Here is a 21,654-nt window from a genome sequence, read left to right on the forward strand (position 1 = left end):
TGTCTCTGCTAAATGACATTTATTATTAGTCATGGTTGGTTAGCTTGCTGATATCTACTGGCACAAGTTATTATAACTGTTAAACATCTGTTGAAAAAAAAAATCTTAATCCGGCTCGAAGGACCAGTAGTTGATATATAACAATAAGCAAAATATTTTGAGATGAGGACTAATGGAGCCCCACATTGGAGGTGTCATAATACCCATAAAACCTAGCAGTCAAACAGGGAAATGGTTCCAATCATTTTTCCACCATTCATTTTTCCCCATAGGGAATTTTAGAAACACTTATAATAAGGGCTGTGTTTCGTGTAGACTCACCCTGGCATGACGTTTTAATAACCATGTAAATCTCTCTCGGACAAGGTGACTTTTATCAATATATTCGGTTTTATTTACTGTCAGATTTTAAAATGCTAATTAGCATCAAATTAGACATCATGCAAGACTACAACTCCCTGCTAGCTCCTACACGTTGTAATGAACACGAGTGGAGACCGAGAGCTGGTTTCAAGTGCAGGACACAGCAGGTGTTTATTGGTAAAGGACCACAGGAGGAGGTAGGTAGCTGGGTCCAGGGGCAGGCAGAAGGTCATACACAGGAGGTCCAAAAGGGCAACAGTACAGGCAGGGAAAAGGCTCGTAATGTAGTCTGGTAGATCAGGCAATAGGTAGATAACAGGCAAAAAGGCATCAGTAGTGAGGCAGGCAAAAACTATCATACACGGGAGGATTAAATCACAAGGGAACAACTGCGCTATGAAAGACGTGTCACAAAACAAACAATACCTCACAGTGATGGGGTGCAAAGAACTGAACTAAATAGTGTGATATAATGACATACAGGTGTGTGAACAGGTGATCAGAATTCAGGTGATTGGGATCTGGCGAGTGATCTGCGTTCAGGGGATCTAGGTGTTTGAGAGTGTGAGCTGGAAAGTGGGCTGGAAAGTGAGCTGTGTTCAGGGGATCTAGGTGTTTGAGGGTGTGAGTTGGAAAGTGAGCTGGAAAGTGAGCTGTGTTCAGGGGATCTACGTGTTTGAGGGTGTGAGTTGGAAGCAGACCCACACACGTCATCTCTAGCTGACACCTTTGCTAACAGGTATTGTGTCAATTTATAACTTGCAAAAGACAATTCAAAGTATTTTCCGTTTAAAGAAATATAGCCAATTTATTCATTACTATCTTTAGCTAACATTAGATAGTTAATCCAGAGATTCTTCCATTTGCCTTAATTCGGCAGTCTCGTCCAGATCATCATGCCATTTTTAGTTCTTTATTATAGTCACATTAGCAGCTAAGTAGCATTTCATTTTTGGGGGTAAATACATTGAGTAAAGTCACCTTGTCCTTGAGAGATTTACACTTTTATGTGCAAATCTGAGCCCACTAAGGCCGGTTTTTCCTCAATAATTTTGCCCAACTAAGGGCAGCAGTAGCCTTCATGATTCACCATGTCTTCATTTGATTTAGTGCCGTATGTTGACTTGTGTCTTTTGTTAGTCTGTGGGTTTAAGGTTGTTGGGTTGTTATTCATGGGGTACAGGCGTTGCGTCCCACTACAAGGCCAGCCTGCCCCTTCCCCCAGCCTGGCCTGTGCCTTCCTTCCAGAGGGTTGTGCGTTGTGTTGTCATTGAGGTCAGGCCCCTGCTGAACAGATGTTAGAGAGAGAGGTTGCCAAGCGCCTGTGGTGCTGCTGCTGTTGCTTCCCCTGCACCAAGTCCTTCCAACTGTGTTTTCTCTCTCTCTCTCTCTCTCTCTCTCTCTCTCTCTCTCTCTCTCTCTCTCTCTCTCTCTCTCTCTCTCTCTCTCTCTCTCTCTCTCTCTCTCTCTCTCTCTCTCTCTCTCTCTCTCTTTGCAATAAAATATTAGTTCTTAAAAAGCCAGTTTCTCATTTCCACCACATAAACTCAGCAAAAAAAGAAATGTCCTCTCACTGTCAACTGGGTTTATTTTCAGCAAATTTAACGTGTAAATATTTGTATGAACATTCAACAACTGAGCCAAACTGAGCAAGTTCCACAGACATGTGACTAACAGAAAATGGAATAATGTGTCCCTGAACAAAAGGGGCGGGGTCAAAATCAAAAGTAACAGACAGTATCTGGTGTGGCCACCAGCTGCATTAAGTACTGCAGTGGATCTCCTCCTCATGGACCTCCAGATTTGCCAGTTCTTGCTGTAAGATGTTACCCCACTCTTCCACCAAGGCACCTGCAAGTTCCCGGACATTTCTGGGAGGAATGGCCCTAGCCCTCACCTTCCGATCCAACAGGTCCAAGACGTGCTCAATGGAATTGAGATCCGGGCTCTTCGCTGGCCATGGCAGAACACTGACATTCCTGTCTTTCAGGAAATCACACACAGAATGAGCAGTATGGCTGGTGGCATTGTCGTGCTGGAGGGTCATGTCAGGATGAGCCTGAGGGAAGGGTACCACATGAGGGAGGAGGATGTCTCCCCTGTAACGCACAGCGTTGAGATTGCCTGCAATGACCACAAGCTCAGTCTGATGATGCTGTGACACATCGCCCCCAGATCATGAAGAACCCTTCCCCTCCAAATCAATCCCACTCCAGAGTACTGGCCTCAGTGTAACACTCATTCCTTCGACCTATAAGCGCGAAACAAACTATCACTCCTGGTGAGACAAAACCGTGACTCGTCAGTGAAGAGCACTTTTTTTGCCAATCCTGTCTGGTCCAGCGATGGTGGGTTTGTGCCCATAGGGGACGTTGCTGCCAGTGATGTCTATCTGGTGAGAACCTGCCTTACAACAGGCCTACAAGCCCTCAGTCCAGCCTCTCTCAGCCTATTGCAGATCGTCTGAGCACTAATGGGGGGATTGTGCATTCCTGGTGTAACTCGGGCAGTTGTGGTTGCCATCCTGTACCTGTCTCGCAGTTGTGATGTTTGGCTGTACCGATCCTGTGCAGGTGTTGTTACACATGGTCTGCCACTGCAAGGACGATAGGCTGTCCGTCCTGTCTCCCTGTATCGCTGTCTTAGGCGTCTCACAGTACGGACATTGTAATTTATTGCCCTGGCCACACCTGCAGTCCTCATGCCTCCTTGCAGCATGCCTAAGGCACGTTCATGCAGATGAGCAGGGACCCCGGGCATCTTTCTTTGATGTTTTTCAGTGTCAGTAGAAAGGCCTCTTTAGTGTCCTAAGTTTTCATAACTGTGACCTTAATTGCCTACCGTCTGTAAGCTGTTAGTGTCTTAACGACTGTTCCACAGGTGCATCTTCATACATTGTTTATGGTTCATTGAACAAGCATGGGAAACAGTGTTTAAACACTTTACAATTAAGATCTGTGAAGTTATTTGGATTTCAACAAATTATCTTTGAAAGACAGGGTCCTGAAAAAATGGTGTTTCTTTTTTTGCTGCGTTTATTTTTTTTTAATTGTAGAAATTACTTCAATGTGACTCAAACGGAGGTACAGATAATCTCACCTTGCTAATGTATTGGCACGCTGCCACCGAAATCCCACCAAACTGTCCTCCCATTCACCCTCTCCCACCGCTCTCCCTGACTCCTCCCCTCTTGGCCCCTATCTGCAGGAATGAGGATCATGTACATGCAGGATGACATGGAAAACCTGAAGGACTCATTCACCATGCAGCTGACAGATGGCTGCCACACAGTCCAGGGGACAGCGAAGATCATCGTCCTACCAGTCAATGATGAAAAACCCCGGCTGCTGAAGTAAGGATAGGAAGGACTCTCTGGGAGGAACAGTCTGAGCCAAGAAGGAGAGGATGGGGGGATCAGGACAGAAAGGGGACAGAACGGGGGGAGGGTGGGGGAGGAATGGGGTCAACAGATACAACCCATACAGCACATGTGGCGGGTGCAGGGTCGGGATACGTGAGTGTGGACAGGGGGAGGGTGGGGGAGGAATGGAGTGCAGGGTCGGGATAAGTGAGTGTGGACAGGGGGAGAGGAGATAAATCTGTCCTCCTCGAATGAGTGACTGGGAATCAAGTTACATCCTTGACTAGGTCCTCCTCTGTCCTCCTGTTTTTCCTCCTTAGATCAGGAGGGGTTTTTGAGTCAGTGCGTTGGCACTGGTTGCAGTCCATCAAGGCCACATAGGCAGAAGTAATGTGGCTTTTTGGCAGACTCCCGCTTCCTTGTTTGCGGGGCCCTGGTGGATGGCTCTGACAAATCTCTCCTGCTCGCCTGCCTGTTATTCCATGCCAGGCAGCAGGGGGAAGGAAGGGATCTGGTGTTTGTTTACGTGTGTTCAGGATGAGGACTCTTCTGAGCGTGCTAGGCTAGGTTAAGTGCATGCTAGGCCTCTGTGGTCCTTTCTGCATGTGTCTCTCTGTGGCCCCCAGTGTTTGCCCTACTGTATCTCTGGGCTGGGGCCCCTCAGTTGACTGGTGCTAGTCGGTACTGCTTGAAGGGAGCTGTATGTGAGTTGGAACTGGTACCCAATGTCTCTGTGGCCCTCAGTGTCTTTGCTGGTGATTGTACTCTCTCTAATAATGTCTCCCTCTCTCTTTCTCTCTCTTAGTCCCTAGTATGTTTATTTCTGTGTCTCTATGGTCCTGACCATCTCTTGTATCCTCTGTCAGGAATGCAGGTGTAGAGGTGGACTGGATGGACAGGAAGGTGATCTCCAGTGTGGTGTGGAGGCGAAGACCTGGACACTCGTCCCAGTCAGATCTACTATATCCTCAACGCTGGGCCCAGGTTTGGGAAACTGCAGCTCAAGATGCAAAGCACGGCACCTTCTTCAAATGACACTGAGAATCAACTTATTTAACATGTTGTCCCCAGATACACCCAGCTAGCACACAACGTTCTGAGAACCATATATGTTTCTTAGAGCTTGGTGAGAGCGTGGTTGTCCTATGGTTATTTTGCATACAACCTTCCCACAACTTTCCTCATGGTTTTAATTAAAGTCATGTTCTCAAATTGTTCAGAGAACTTTAAGAAACAACGTTCTTCTGTGGGAACATTACACACAAGTTCCCATGTGGTTCTATTTAATGTTATATTTTTACTACATTCTGGCAACGTTCTCAAAAATGTTGTGACTTAAGCAATGTTGTCAGAACGTATGGTTCTCTTATGTCAGTTCTTGGCAATATTCGGGGAATGTAAAAAAAAAAAGAAAAGAAAGAAGGAATTCAGGGAACCAGAGTAAAACAAACCTAAATATGAAACGTTCCCAGAACAGGCAAAACTTTCTGTTTTACCGGTCAGGAAACATATGTCTTCGTTCTCACAACCAATGTGAAGCCAAAAACATAAGTTCCTACAAAAAAAGTTCCCACAACTTCCAAGGAACCAAATGTGCTAGATGGGTATGTCACCCACCTGTGCTACTCCTGTCCACCTGTCAAAGCAACATTTTAGTGTGTGTGTGTGTATCTATCTGCAGGTACTTTAGCAATCACAACGCCAATCAACATACAGTAGTTATTACTTGCAGTTACCAGCGAAAGAAAAGGTAAATAAAGGAATGCATATTCAGTCTGTCATGTACTGTCATGTTGTGTCTTGTCTCTGTCCTTTCCCTTCACCCTGTCTCCCTCTGCTGGTCGTTGTTAGGTTACCTTTTCTCCCCCGCTTTCCCCCAGCTGTTCCTTGTCTCCTCTGACTACCCATTCACCCCGTTTCCCACCTGTTCCCTTTTTCCCTCTGATTAGGTCCCTATATCTCTCTCTGTTTCTGTTCCTGTCCTTGTCGGATTCTTGTTTGTTGTGTTTCATGCCTGAGCCAGACTATCGTCATGTTTGCTGTAACCTTGTCCTGTCCTGTCGGAATCTGCCGGTCTATCTGAGCCTACCTATGTTTGGTTATTAAAGAAGCTCTGTTTAAGTTAGTTCGCTTTTGGGTCCTCATTCACTCACCATAACAGAAGAATCCGACCAAGAATGGACCCAGCGACTTCGGATCCTCTCCACTCAGCCGTCGGGATCCAGGGAGCGATGCTAGGCAGACACGAGCAGGAAGTGTCTGCTGCTCGACATGCCGTTGAGACCCTGGCCACCCAAGTCTCCAACCTCACAGAACAGGTTCACCATCTCCGCCTCGATCCACCGGCCACTTCCAGGGCTTTCGAATCTCCGGAGCCCAGAATCAATAACCCGCCGTGTTACTCTGGGGAGCCCACTGAATGCCGCTCGTTCCTCACCCAGTGTGATATTGTGTTTTCTCTCCAGCCCAACACTTACTCCAGGAGCACTGCTCGTGTCGCCTACGTCATATCTCTCCTTATTGGACGGGCTCGTGAGTGGGGCACGGCAATCTGGGAGGCAAGGGCTGAGTGTACTAACCAGTATCAGGACTTTAAGGAGGAGATGATACGGGTTTTTGATCGATCTGTTTTTGGGGAGGAGGCTTCCAGGGCCCTGTCTTCCCTATGTCAAGGCAATCGATCCATAACAGACTACTCTGTTGAGTTTCGCACTCTTGCTGTCTCCAGTGGCTGGAACGAGCCGGCCTTGCTCGCTCGTCTTCTGGAGGGTTTCCGCGCAGAGGTAAAGGATGAGATTCTCTCCCGGGAGGTTCCTTCCAGCGTGGATTCCTTGATTGAACTCGCTATTCGCATTGAGCGACGGGTTGATCTTCGTCACCGAGCTCGTGGAAAGGAGCTCGCGCTCTCCGTCGCCTCCCTCTCCGCATCACTACCATCTTCCTCTGCCGGCTCGGGTGCTGAGCCCATGCAGCTGGGAGGTATCCGCATCTCGACTAAGGAGAGGGAACGGAGAATCACCAACCGCCTCTGTCTCTATTGCGGTTCCGCTGGTCATTTTGTCACTTCATGTCCAGTAAAAGGCCAGAGCTCGTCAGTAAGCGGAGGGCTACTGGTGAGCGCTACTACTCCTGTCTCTCCTTCAAGATCCTGCACTACCTTGTCGGTCCATCTACGCTGGACCGGTTCGTCAGCTTCCTGCAGTGCCTTAATAGACTCTGGGGCGGAGGGCTGTTTTATGGACGAGACCTGGGCTCGGGAACATGACATTCCTCTCAGACAGTTAAAGGAGCCCACGGCCTTGTTCGCCCTGGATGGTAGTCCTCTCCCCAGGATTCAGCGTGAGACGCTACCTTTAACCCTCACTGTTTCTGGTAATCATAGTGAAACCATTTCTTTTTTAATTTTTCGTTCACCTTTTACACCTGTTGTTTTGGGCCATCCCTGGCTAGTTTGTCATAATCCTTCCATTAATTGGTCTAGTAATTCTATCCTCTCCTGGAACGTCTCTTGTCATGTGAAATGTTTAATGTCTGCTATCCCTCCTGTTTCCTCTGTCTCTTCTTCACAGGAGGAGCCTGGTGATTTGACAGGGGTGCCGGAGGAATATCACGATCTGCGCACGGTGTTCAGTCGGTCCAGGGCCACCTCTCTTCCTCCACACCGGTCGTATGATTGTAGTATTGATCTCCTTCCGGGAACCACCCCCCCCCGGGGTAGACTATACTCTCTGTCGGCTCCCGAACGTAAGGCTCTCGAAGATTATTTGTCTGTAGCTCTTGACGCCGGTACCATAGTCCCCTCCTCCTCTCCCGCCGGAGCGGGGGTTTTTTTTGTCAAGAAGAAGGACGGGTCTCTGCGCCCCTGCATAGATTATCGAGGGCTGAATGACATAACAGTGAAGAATCGTTATCCGCTTCCTCTTATGTCTTCAGCCTTCGAGATCCTGCAGGGAGCCAGGTTTTTCACTAAGTTGGACCTTCGTAACGCTTACCATCTCGTGCGCATCAGGGAGGGGGACGAGTGGAAGACGGCGTTTAACACTCCGTTAGGGCACTTTGAATACCGGGTTCTTCCTTTCGGCCTCGCTAACGCTCCAGCTGTCTTTCAGGCATTAGTCAATGATGTCCTGAGAGACATGCTGAACATCTTTGTTTTCGTTTACCTTGACGATATCCTGATTTTTTCACCGTCACTCCAGATTCATGTTCAGCACGTTCGACGTGTCCTCCAGCGCCTTTTAGAGAATTGTCTTTTTGTGAAGGCTGAGAAGTGCACTTTTCATGCCTCCTCCGTCACATTTCTCGGTTCTGTTATTTCCGCTGAAGGCATTAAGATGGATCCCGCTAAGGTCCAAGCTGTCATTGATTGGCCCGTCCCTAAGTCACGCGTCGAGCTGCAGCGCTTTCTAGGCTTCGCGAACTTCTATCGTCGTTTCATCCGTAATTTCGGTCAGGTGGCAGCTCCTCTCACAGCCCTTACTTCTGTCAAGACGTGCTTTAAGTGGTCCGTTTCCGCCCAGGGAGCTTTTGATCTCCTCAAGAATCGTTTTACATCCGCTCCTATCCTTGTTACACCTGACGTCTCTAGACAGTTCGTTGTCGAGGTTGACGCGTCAGAGGTGGACGTGGGAGCCATCCTTTCTCAGCGCTCCCTCTCTGACGACAAGGTCCACCCATGCGCGTATTTTTCTCATCGCCTGTCGCCGTCGGAACGTAACTATGATGTGGGTAACCGCGAACTGCTCGCCATCCGGTTAGCCCTAGGCGAATGGCGACAGTGGTTGGAGGGGGCGACCGTTCCGTTTGTCGTTTGGACTGACCATAGGAACCTTGAGTACATCCGTTCTGCCAAACGACTTAATGCGCGTCAGGCGCGTTGGGCGCTGTTTTTCGCTCGTTTCGAGTTCGTGATTTCTTATCGTCCGGGCTCTAAGAACACCAAGCCTGATGCTTTGTCTCGTCTCTTCAGTTCTTCAGTAGCCTCCACTGACCCCGAGGGGATTCTCCCTGAGGGGCGTGTTGTCGGGTTGACTGTCTGGGGAATTGAGAGGCAGGTAAAACAAGCGCTCACTCACACTCCGTCGCCGCGCGCTTGTCCTAGGAACCTTCTTTTCGTTCCCGTTCCTACTCGTCTGGCCGTTCTTCAGTGGGCTCACTCTGCCAAGTTAGCCGGCCACCCTGGCGTTCGGGGTACGCTTGCTTCCATTCGCCAGCGTTTTTGGTGGCCCACCCGGGAGCATGACACGCGTCGTTTCGTGGCTGCTTGTTCGGTCTGCGCGCAGACTAAGTCCGGTAACTCTCCTCCTGCCGGCCGTCTCAGGCCGCTTCCTATTCCCTCTCGACCGTGGTCTCACATCGCCTTAGATTTTGTCACCGGACTGCCTTCGTCAGCGGGGAAGACTGTTATTCTTACGGTTGTCGATAGGTTCTCTAAGGCGGCTCATTTCATTCCCCTTGCTAAGCTTCCTTCTGCTAAAGAGACGGCACAAATCATCATCGAGAATGTTTTCAGAATTCATGGCCTTCCGTCAGACGTCGTTTCGGACAGAGGTCCGCAATTCACGTCTCAATTTTGGAGGGAGTTTTGCCGTTTGATTGGGGCTTCCGTCAGTCTCTCTTCCGGCTTTCACCCCCAGTCTAACGGTCAAGCAGAACGGGCCAATCAGACTATTGGTCGCATCTTACGCAGTCTTTCTTTTCGTAACCCTGCGTCTTGGTCAGAACAGCTCCCCTGGGCAGAATACGCCCAAAACTCGCTTCCTTCGTCTGCGACCGGGCTATCTCCTTTTCAGAGTAGCCTCGGGTACCAGCCTCCGCTGTTCTCATCTCAGTTCGCCGAGTCCAGCGTCCCCTCCGCTCAGGCTTTTGTCCAACGTTGCGAGCGCACCTGGAAGAGGGTCAGGTCTGCACTTTGCCGTTATAGGACGCAGACTGTGAGGGCTGCTAATAAGCGTAGAACTAAGAGTCCTAGATATTGTCGCGGTCAGAGAGTTTGGCTCTCCACTCAGAACCTTCCCCTTAAGACGGCTTCTCGCAAGTTGACCCCGCGGTTCATTGGTCCGTTCCGTATTTCTCGGGTCATTAATCCTGTCGCAGTTCGACTTCTTCTTCCGCGATACCTTCGTCGCGTCCACCCGGTCTTCCATGTCTCCTGCATCAAGCCCGTCCTTCGCGCCCCTGCTCGTCTTCCCCCCCCCCCCCCCCATCCTTGTCGAGGGCGCACCCATCTACAGGGTCCGTAGAATTTTGGACATGCGTCCTCGGGGCCGTGGTCACCAGTACCTCGTAGATTGGGAGGGGTACGGTCCTGAGGAGAGGAGTTGGGTTCCCTCTCGGGACGTGCTGGACCGTGCGCTGATCGAGGATTTCCTCCGTTGCCGCCAGGTTTCCTCCTCGAGTGCGCCAGGAGGCGCTCGGTGAGTGGGGGGGTACTGTCATGTACTGTCATGTTGTGTCTTGTCTCTGTCCTTTCCCTTCACCCTGTCTCCCTCTGCTGGTCGTTGTTAGGTTACCTTTTCTCCCCCGCTTTCCCCCAGCTGTTCCTTGTCTCCTCTGACTACCCATTCACCCCGTTTCCCACCTGTTCCCTTTTTCCCTCTGATTAGGTCCCTATATCTCTCTCTGTTTCTGTTCCTGTCCTTGTCGGATTCTTGTTTGTTGTGTTTCATGCCTGAGCCAGACTATCGTCATGTTTGCTGTAACCTTGTCCTGTCCTGTCGGAATCTGCCGGTCTATCTGAGCCTACCTATGTTTGGTTATTAAAGAAGCTCTGTTTAAGTTAGTTCGCTTTTGGGTCCTCATTCACTCACCATAACACAGTCACTACCCAATGTACCCAGTACACCAATACATAATACCTCATTAACCCACCAGTGTGAGGGTGACGCACGGCATGGCAGCCATTTTGTGCCTCAACGCACCACGCAAACCAACTTTCTCCAGCCACTGCGTCTCAGCCATGTATAATTGAGTAGGTGGCATTCCCTATAGCCAGGCCAGCTTTGTCAGTTGGGTGAGCATGGCATGTGAGGCAGGGAGGGCAAAGAGAGGAAGGGCAGCAAGGGGTGCGCTTGGTCCTTTTGGCTCAGTGGCCTCCAATCCTGGAGGAGTAGAGGTGAGAAATGCACCGCAGGAAGAGCCACCTCAGAACATGAATAATTGAAATAAAGTGAGGGAACAGATGTTGAGGGTTTTGGTTCCCTCCGCGGTTTCATTGTTCTATTTTTTTCCAGTTTTTATAGTTTTTTTTGCTTACATTTTTACCTTTTTGTTTCAGATTTAGCACATTAGCCTACACTTTGACCTACAAATTCTCCACACTTTTCCTACAGTTCATATTGAGCTAACCTTTCGATGCAAATCAAACTTTATTTAAAGTCCATTGAAAATTGCTATACACACACTTTACAGTAAAACAGACAGTTAAATATAATAAAAAGCAGGTAACACGTACAGCCTGCAGCTATAGGTAACACAGGTAACACAGCCTACAGCTATAATGCATTATGATCAAGTTATATCTCTTATAATTGGCGTCTGTCCTTTGTGACATCATGCTGGTCACCAGGCCAGTGACCTTGGAGGAAGAGAGGCTCAGACTGACCACAGACATTCTACTGGCCACCGAAGGACACATCCACACGGTCCAACTTCAAAGGGACACGGCTCCTCACCTTCTCCCAGCTGGACGTGGCAGCCCAGAGAGTGTGTTACAACCATGACAACAGTACACAGCCCAGAGAGTGTGTTACAACCATGACAACAGTACACAGCCCAGAGAGTGTGTTACAACCATGACAACAGTACACAGCCCAGAGAGTGTGTTACAACCATGACAACAGTACACAGCCCAGAGAGTGTGTTACAACCATGACAACAGTACACAGCCCAGAGAGTGTGTTACAACAATGACAACAGTACACAGCCCAGAGAGTGTGTTACAACCATGACAACAGTACACAGCCCAGAGAGTGTGTTACAACCATGACAACAGTACACAGCCCAGAGAGTGTGTTACAACCATGACAACAGTACACAGCCCAGAGAGTGTGTTACAACCATGACAACAGTACACAGCCCAGAGAGTGTGTTACAACCATGACAACAGTACACAGCCCAGAGAGTGTGTTACAACTATGACAACAGTACACAGCCCAGAGAGTGTGTTACAACCATGACAACAGTACACAGCCCAGAGAGTGTGTTACAACCATGACAACAGTACACAGCCCAGAGAGTGTGTTACAACCAGGACAACAGTACACAGCCCAGTGAGTGTGTTACAACCATGACAACAGTACACAGCCCAGAGAGTGTGTTACAACCATGACAACAGTACACAGCCCAGAGAGTGTGTTACAACCATGACATCAGTACACAGCCCAGAGAGTGTGTTACAACCATGACATCAGTACACAGCCCAGAGAGTGTGTTACAACCATGACATCAGTACACAGCCCAGAGAGTGTGTTACAACCATGACAACAGTACACAGCCCAGAGAGTGTGTTACAACCATGACATCAGTACACAGCCCAGAGAGTGTGTTACAACCATGACAACAGTACACAGCCCAGAGAGTGTGTTACAACCATGACAACAGTACACAGCCCAGAGAGTGTGTTACAACCATGACAACAGTACACAGCCCAGAGAGTGTGTTACAACCATGACAACAGTACACAGCCCAGAGAGTGTGTTACAACAATGACAACAGTACACAGCCCAGAGAGTGTGTTACAACCATGACAACAGTACACAGCCCAGAGAGTGTGTTACAACCATGACAACAGTACACAGCCCAGAGAGTGTGTTACAACCATGACAACAGTACACAGCCCAGAGAGTGTGTTACAACCATGACAACAGTACACAGCCCAGAGAGTGTGTTACAACCATGACAACAGTACACAGCCCAGAGAGTGTGTTACAACTATGACAACAGTACACAGCCCAGAGAGTGTGTTACAACCATGACAACAGTACACAGCCCAGAGAGTGTGTTACAACCATGACAACAGTACACAGCCCAGAGAGTGTGTTACAACCAGGACAACAGTACACAGCCCAGTGAGTGTGTTACAACCATGACAACAGTACACAGCCCAGAGAGTGTGTTACAACCATGACAACAGTACACAGCCCAGAGAGTGTGTTACAACCATGACATCAGTACACAGCCCAGAGAGTGTGTTACAACCATGACATCAGTACACAGCCCAGAGAGTGTGTTACAACCATGACATCAGTACACAGCCCAGAGAGTGTGTTACAACCATGACAACAGTACACAGCCCAGAGAGTGTGTTACAACCATGACAACAGTACACAGCCCAGAGAGTGTGTTACAACCATGACAACAGTACACAACCCAGAGAGTGTGTTACAACCATGACAACAGTACACAGCCCAGAGAGTGTGTTACAACCATGACAACAGTACACAGCCCAGAGAGTGTGTTACAACCATGACAACAGTACACAACCCAGAGAGTGTGTTACAACCATGACAACAGTACACAGCCCAGAGAGTGTGTTACAACCATGACAACAGTACACAACCCAGAGAGTGTGTTACAACCATGACAACAGTACACAGCCCAGAGAGTGTGTTACAACCATGACATCAGTACACAGCCCAGAGAGTGTGTTACAACCATGACAACAGTACACAGCCCAGAGAGTGTGTTTCAACCATGACATCAGTACACAGCCCAGAGAGTGTGTTACAACCATGACATCAGTACACAGCCCAGAGAGTGTGTTACAACCATGACAACAGTACACAGCCCAGAAAGTGTGTTACAACCATGACAACAGTACACAGCCCAGAGAGTGTGTTACAACCATGACAACAGTACACAGCCCAGAGTGTGTGTTACAACCATGACAACAGTACACAGCCCAGAGAGTGTGTTACAACCATGACATCAGTACACAGCCCAGAGAGTGTGTTACAACAATGACATCAGTACACAGCCCAGAGAGTGTGTTACAACCATGACAACAGTACACAGCCCAGAGAGTGTGTTACAACCATGACAACAGTACACAGCCCAGAGAGTGTGTTACAACCATGACAACAGTACACAGCCCAGAGAGTGTGTTACAACCATGACAACAGTACACAGCCCAGAGAGTGTGTTACAACCATGACAACAGTACACAGCCCAGAGAGTGTGTTACAACCATGACAACAGTACACAGCCCAGAGAGTGTGTTACAACCAGGACAACAGTACACAGCCCAGTGAGTGTGTTACAACCATGACAACAGTACACAGCCCAGAGAGTGTGTTACAACCATGACAACAGTACACAGCCCAGAGAGTGTGTTACAACCATGACAACAGTACACAGCCCAGAGAGTGTGTTACAACCATGACATCAGTACACAGCCCAGAGAGTGTGTTACAACCATGACATCAGTACACAGCCCAGAGAGTGTGTTACAACCATGACATCAGTACACAGCCCAGAGAGTGTGTTACAACCATGACAACAGTACACAGCCCAGAGAGTGTGTTACAACCATGACAACAGTACACAGCCCAGAGAGTGTGTTACAACCATGACAACAGTACACAGCCCAGAGAGTGTGTTACAACCATGACAACAGTACACAACCCAGAGAGTGTGTTACAACCATGACAACAGTACACAGCCCAGAGAGTGTGTTACAACCATGACAACAGTACACAACCCAGAGAGTGTGTTACAACCATGACAACAGTACACAGCCCAGAGAGTGTGTTACAACCATGACATCAGTACACAGCCCAGAGAGTGTGTTACAACCATGACAACAGTACACAGCCCAGAGAGTGTGTTACAACCATGACATCAGTACACAGCCCAGAGAGTGTGTTACAACAATGACATCAGTACACAGCCCAGAGAGTGTGTTACAACCATGACAACAGTACACAGCCCAGAAAGTGTGTTACAACCATGACAACAGTACACAGCCCAGAGAGTGTGTTACAACCATGACAACAGTACACAGCCCAGAGAGTGTGTTACAACCATGACAACAGTACACAGCCCAGAGAGTGTGTTACAACCATGACATCAGTACACAGCCCAGAGAGTGTGTTACAACAATGACATCAGTACACAGCCCAGAGAGTGTGTTACAACCATGACAACAGTACACAGCCCAGAGAGTGTGTTACAACCATGACAACAGTACACAGCCCAGAGAGTGTGTTACAACCATGACAACAGTACACAGCCCAGGGAGTGTGTTACAACCATGACAACAGTACACAGCCCAGAGAGTGTGTTACAACAATGACATCAGTACACAGCCCAGAGAGTGTGTTACAACCATGACAACAGTACACAGCCCCGAGAGTGTGTTACAACCATGACAACAGTACACAGCCCAGAGAGTGTGTTACAACCATGACAACAGTACACAGCCCAGAGAGTGTGTTACAACCATGACAACAGTACACAGCCCAGAGAGTGTGTTACAACCAGGACAACAGTACACAGCCCAGAGAGTGTGTTACAACCAGGACAACAGTACACAGCCCAGAGAGTGTGTTACAACCATGACAACAGTACACAGCCCAGAGAGTGTGTTACAACCATGACAACAGTACACAGCCCAGAGAGTGTGTTACAACCATGACAACAGTACACTGTCCAGCAAGACTCATTCAAGTCAGATTTGAATGATTGAATTCAAAGCATTCTTATTCAGTCAGATTTAATTGGATCTTTACATTTTTCTCTAAAACCAGACACAATTATGTCACAAATGTTACAAATACATCTCCTTCTGAAGATAAACACCATGAAATGTCAGTTGATTTTGACTGTATAAAAAAGGTAGTTTTTTTTCATCACATGGCCCATCACCCGTACATTTGGACGGAGTACTTGAGCATAAAAAGAAGTTCAGCAAAGCTCATCAAATGCAAAACATATATACAGTATATATATATAAAAGTCAAGTTTCAAGAGATGAGGGAGCGGTCTTTGCTACAGTATGTTAATGAGCTTAAGCTTGGGTGGAGAGAGAGAGATGGCGGGGCATATGACTGACCTGTCCTCTCCTCTCCTCTACCCTCCCCTCCTTTCCTTTCCTTTCCTCACCTTTCCTTTCCTTTCCTTTCCTTTCCTTTCCTTTCCTTTCCTCTCCTCTCCTCTCGTCTCCTCTCCTCTCCTCTCCTTTCCTTTCCTTTCCTTTCCTCTCCTCTCCTCTCCTCTCCTCTCCTCTCCTCTCCTCTCCTCTCCTCTCCTCTCCTCTCCTCTCCTCTCCTCTCCTCTCCTCTCCTCTCCTCTCCTCTCCTCTCCTCTCCTTTCCTTTCCTTTCCTTTCCTCTCCTCTCCTCTCCTCTCCTCTCCTCTCCTCTCAACTCCTCTCCTCTCCTCTCCTCTCTGTCACCCAAAGGCCTGGTGCACACACACACACACACACACACACACACACACACACACACACACACACACACACACACACACACACAGAGAGAGAGAGAGAGCAGCCTGGCTGTATTCCACCTCGGGGTCAGCTGGGAGCCAGCAGCCCTTCTGCAGCCAAGCCAGCCGGTGACAAGAGGAGAGGAGAGGGGGAACACACCCACTGCCTATGCTCTCTGTCAGAGCGGGAGGTGATAGCCGACCAGCAGGGGCAGTAGTGATGGCATCTCTTAACTGACGCACTGACCCAAAAGAGCAATCAGTCATTTTATCCACCCGCTACACATCACTCAAATACAAACTGATAACATTTTTAGATCATCCATCTATTTCACTAGGCCTATTTCTTCTGGTTTCTGGTTAACCCCAGTCTTATCCAACACACATGAAGGCATCTGACCAGCTTCATCCATGCTATATTGGTGTGTTACTGTATATTTCTGTTGGAGGGTGAATGGTGGCAGCGGATGAGGCCACACCTGTGTGTCAGAGCAGGGGCTTGGCACAGGCCCCCAGGCAGAAGGTGTTTTCTATGCCCACTCTCCTGGCTCCTGGTCGCCATGACAGCGGATGATGAATGGACATTATTAGGGGAATAATAAAAGCGGATGGCATCGGTTGCCATGCCGGCCAGAGAGGAGTGTACAGACAGACAGGCATCCCTGGGCACAATTACCCAGCAAATATGGGATGATGGAGATGGCAGATGTTGCACCGGTTTGGCTGAGAGAGGGGACCTGTGTGTGTGGTGGCCAGTGTGTTGATTGTCATGGCTGGTGAAGCCTAGGGCAGTTGTCAGCTGCAGGGCTGTGTGTGTGAGGCAGATTGGCTTGGCAGCGGGTTGAACGAGGACTAAAATCTGTCCAAACACACTCCACTGTCCCCATTTCAGCTCCAGTACATTGTCACTGTAACATGTGGTGGGCCATGGGCAAAACTGTGAACACGCACCAAAACTTACCCAGCTTGCAAGTGGGAAAGGGAATCTTCAGAGTGATTTATTGCTTTTTAAATTGGAATCGGAATAATAGCTAGTTCTCATGGTAGAGTAATGTAAATTATTTGGAGGGGTTTTCGATCATTTAGAGAAATGATTAATTTTGGAAGTTATTTTTCAATGCTATGTCTTTCTATCACACAGACAGTGTTGCCAGTGGCAAAAACGGCCTGACTGCTGATGCTTTGATTCGTACACTTTCTCCATCCATCTTCTTCTGTTATACAAGATGTCCACGAGTCGGCATTAGCCCTTTTAACTGTACCTCTGTCTCCTGTGTTTTAATGGACACACCACCACCATATCACACAGCCAAACCACCAGTTCACCTCAATGTACAATCCAACCAACCATAACTTGTTTTTACAACAAACGTGATCTGTGCTTTCTATGCCCACCTACCTTCAGAAACTATTCATACCCCTTGAATTATTTAACATTTTGTTGTTACAGCCTGAATTCAAAATGGATTAAATAGATGTTGTTCTTCACCCATCTACACACAATAACCCATAATGATACAATTAAACCTGCTTTTAGAAATGTTAGTAAATGTATTGAAAATTAAATGCAGAAATATTTTATTTACATAAGTATTCACACCCCTGAGTCAATACTTTGTAGAAGCACCTTTGGCAGCGATTACAACTGTGAGTCTTTCTGGGTAAGTCTCTAAGAGTGATTACAACTGTGAGTGTTTCTGGGTAAGTCTAAGAGTGATTACAGCTGTGAGTGTTTCTGGGTAAGTCTAAGAGTGATTACAGCTGTGAGTGTTTCTGGGTAAGTCCAAGAGTGATTACAGCTGTGAGTGTTTCTGGGTAAGTCTAAGAGCTTTGCCCGTTATTATTTGTTTAATTCTTCAAGCTCTGTCAATTTGATTGTTGGTCATTGCTAGACAGCCATTTTAAAGTCTTGCCATACATTTTCAAGTCGATTTAAGTCAAAACTGGAACTAGGACACTCCAGAACAGTCAATGTCATCTTGGTAAGCAACTCCAGTGTAGATTTGGCTTGTGTTTTAGGTTATTGTCCTGCTGAAAGGTAAATTAGTCTCGCAGTGTCTGTTGGAAAGCAGACTGAACCAGGTTTTCCCTCTAGGATTTTATTTGTGCTTATAAACAAAACCCTAGGCCTAGGGTTTCCAACTGTTTCTAGCATGAGAGCTACTTTAAAATGAAACATGTCGTGAGTTACACATTTTTTCTAGGTTTCAAATAGGCACATTATTTTATTTCCCCTGCAACTCTTCCCCGGGTCCTTAGTGTACAAGAGAAAGTAGTGCATTGTTCTCTGTCAATATACCTGGTCAAATAATGGTTCATAAACAACTAAGGAGGTCCCTATAAAATCTGTGATTTCCCCCTCAAAATGATTTCCCAAATTTGTGATAAAATGTGATATTCTGAGTTGATGTCAATGCTTCAATCACATCAGAAGACAATGTTTGTTTAGGTCTGAAAGAAAACGAAACATTTGAGTGTAATTCCCCTTTAATTGCACATCTAGTGTGCCTTCTATGTGCCGTCTAGCAATGGTTCAGTACTGTTGGTGCTCATTTCATGGCAAAGTTTGCAAATAACAAATTTATACAAATAATATACTTACTCCTGACATACTTCTGCCAGGTAAGCCTACTTTGTATTTAACATTTAAATGAGAATGGTTTGAAGAAAGTATTTCTGTCAACCCACATCAACTGGCAGCACACAGAGTGAGACATATGCCCGCACCACAGACAGAAAGAGGTAATATTGCTGGAAATGAATTGGCAGATACTGTGTCAGGTTTGGCTTGAGGTCAATAGTGGCTAACCAGGGGTGGGATAATGTCAATGTTGCATTGGTTAGATAAAGACTGGGATCTTGTGGTGTTTCATACTTGTGATATTTGTTTGACAGTTTGCGGTGGAACATGTGAAACTTGTTTGGTGAGCTACTCATAGGTGGGCAGCGAGATACTGGTAGCTCATGATCGACATGTTGGAGATGCCTGCCCTTGCTGATGACAAACATACCCATTACATGATGCAGCCACCACCATGCTTGAAAATATGGTACTCAGTGATGTATTGTGTTGGATTTGCCCCAAACATAATGCTTGTATTATGGACAAAAAGTTGATTTCTTTGCCACACTTTATGCAGTATTACCAGAGACTTTCTAAACCCAGAGGCACAACCTCGCAAGACTTCCTGGAACGCTTGTGAAACAGACCAAACAGACCAGGCCGGGGTTTGAGAAGTCAATGAGAGAAGTGAACAATTCTTCCTTAGTTGTTACATTTTCTTGAAATATAAAAGGCACAGCCTGTATTCAAGCCAATGTCTTTAGTATTTGAACATGTTATTACTCCAACCTTGTGAAAGGACAAACTTACACGTTTTCATTTTTGTCAAAAATAACTTTATATCAAGGGAGAGCAGTTCGACGCTAGACGACCGTTAGACCCGATGACTGTTTCAACACATGAGCTTAACTAGCCAACGTCGCCATGACATCGCCTACAAGTGTGATCAGGGATTTCTTTTGGGGAAGCAGGTTTAGCAAATCTTCATACTGTACTGTCTTTGGTATTACTTAGGTTCCATATTGCAAACAGGATTCATGTTTTGGAATATGTGTATTCTGTACAGGCTTCCTACTTTTCACTTTGTCCATTAGGTTAGTATTATGGAGTAACTACACTGTTGTTGATACATCCTCAGTTTTCTATCACATCCATTAAACTCTGTAACTGTTTTACAGTCACCATTGACCTCATGGTGAAATCACTGAGCAGTTTTTTCCCTCTCCGGCAACTGAGTTCAGAAGGAAGGGTGTCTTTGTAGTGACTGGGTGTTTTGCTACACCATCCAAAGCCTAATTAATCACCTAGTCCTCCTAGTACGGCAAACTGCTCCTCAAGGGGAGCAGCACTAACGGTACCCTGTTTCACCTAGACTGATAACAACCTGGAACTGGCTTACCAGCAATGCCAGGGCAGTCTGGACCAGATTTACAGGGTCAGTCGGCTGCCATCAGATGGTACTAATAGAGAATACATAGAGTACATCCTCATTAAGAAGCATTAAGGAACATTTGAATTTCAGTTTACGTCCTGAATTGACTGAATTTAAATGGAATTGACCACAACCCTGAAGCCTTTTTTTCTGTAGCGTCAAGAACCAAATAGACTGAGGGAACATTAGGGTATATCCTTAATTTTCATGTGACACAAAAAAGTATCTAATGTACAAAACAATGGCTGCCACTTTCACCCCTCTAATCTCAGCTCTCTAACCCACTCTTCGCAAACAGTAAAAAAAAAATTCTAACAATTATTTCTACAAATAATAACCTATAATTCATAAGTAATCATTTTAACATGAGACATCTTTGTAATTGTAGTCACAGAGAGAGAGAGAGAGAAAGACAGACACAGAGAGAGAGAGAGACACAGAGAGAGACAGAGACAGAGAGACAGACACAGAGAGAGAGAGAGAGACAGACAGACAGACAGACAGACAGACAGACAGACAGACAGACAGACAGACAGACAGACAGACAGACAGACAGACAGACAGAGACAAAGAGAGACAGACAGACACACAGAGAGAGAGAGAGAGAGACAGACACAGAGAGAGACAAAGAGAGACAGAGAGAGAGCGTTATAACCCAGGCCTCCCTACAGTATTGCATGTTAACCTGTCAGGCTGTTGTGGCCAGGTGGATGGGCTGCTGCTGTGACACTGTGTACCTCGTCCCTCACCTCTCCTGTGGCCAGCCATGCACTCACATATTCTAGAGCGGTCAGCCAGGCGGAAAACCTGCTGGCCGGCACACCCTGGGCCTCTGAGAGTGTGGGTGGGTGGGTGGGTGTATAAGTGTTTGTGCTTGTGTGTGTTTGTGCATGTGTGGGGCGTGCATGCAGGTGAAGCAGCCCAGCCAGAGTTCCCTGGCCTCGGCCTAGTGGAACTCCCCTCTCTGACACTTGGCTAGAGTTATGCTCTGCTACCGTGAGCCAAACAACGCAGCTCCTCTCAATGCTCAACCCTATGCTCAACCCCTTAAGACTGTATTCTGCATAAGGTACTGTCGCACCATGAATAATATCTATTGCAGACCTCAGAAGGTATAGTACAGGTACACTCAGTGAATGACAACAAGCAGTACAAATCACTTTAATCCTTTAAATATGTTTAAGCTCTTATTGGTCGCTCTATTGCGTTGTGTGAAATCAGAGAAGACTATATTTGGGCCAAACATAATTTATTGAGTCTGATATTTTCCTAAAATAATGTACCAGAATGTAATACAACATAATAAATATATTTTAAAATATGCATCTTTGATAATTCTACTCTAGAAGTTAACATACAAACGACCAACGGTTCTCCTCTCATGAGACATAATCAGAGTGCCCTCTTGTGGCGTTTTGGTAGAAGTGCACATGCCTCTATATTTACTGTGGTCACTAACACTGATTCTGGAGAACCACAGGCCATGCAGGCTTTTGTTCTAGCACAT

The 21,654-nt window shown here is 47.1% G+C and overlaps 1 protein-coding gene across 1 annotated transcript; it reads left to right on the forward strand.

Moving 5' to 3' along the window:
• Positions 1–1,043: 1,043 nt before the first annotated feature.
• Positions 1,044–5,494, forward strand: LOC110508285 (FRAS1-related extracellular matrix protein 1-like). The gene is made up of 3 exons (XM_021589094.2): positions 1,044–1,102; positions 3,571–3,715; positions 4,591–5,494. Exons 2-3 carry the CDS (start codon positions 3,573–3,575, stop codon positions 4,757–4,759), a joined length of 312 nt encoding a protein of 103 aa, XP_021444769.2. The 5' UTR covers positions 1,044–1,102; positions 3,571–3,572; the 3' UTR covers positions 4,760–5,494.
• Positions 5,495–21,654: the final 16,160 nt, after the last annotated feature.

Source organism: Oncorhynchus mykiss, chromosome 1 (assembly GCF_013265735.2).
Source record: "Oncorhynchus mykiss isolate Arlee chromosome 1, USDA_OmykA_1.1, whole genome shotgun sequence".
NCBI lineage: Eukaryota > Metazoa > Chordata > Actinopteri > Salmoniformes > Salmonidae > Oncorhynchus > Oncorhynchus mykiss.

Bases quoted from the DNA above. Each gene is read 5' to 3' on its own strand.
- LOC110508285 (XM_021589094.2), top strand. From the start codon at position 3,573: ATGAGGATCATGTACATGCAGGATGACATGGAAAACCTGAAGGACTCA. The intron at 3,716-4,590 runs GTAAGGATAGGA...ATCCTCTGTCAG, and splicing joins GAAAAACCCCGGCTGCTGAA to GAATGCAGGTGTAGAGGTGG.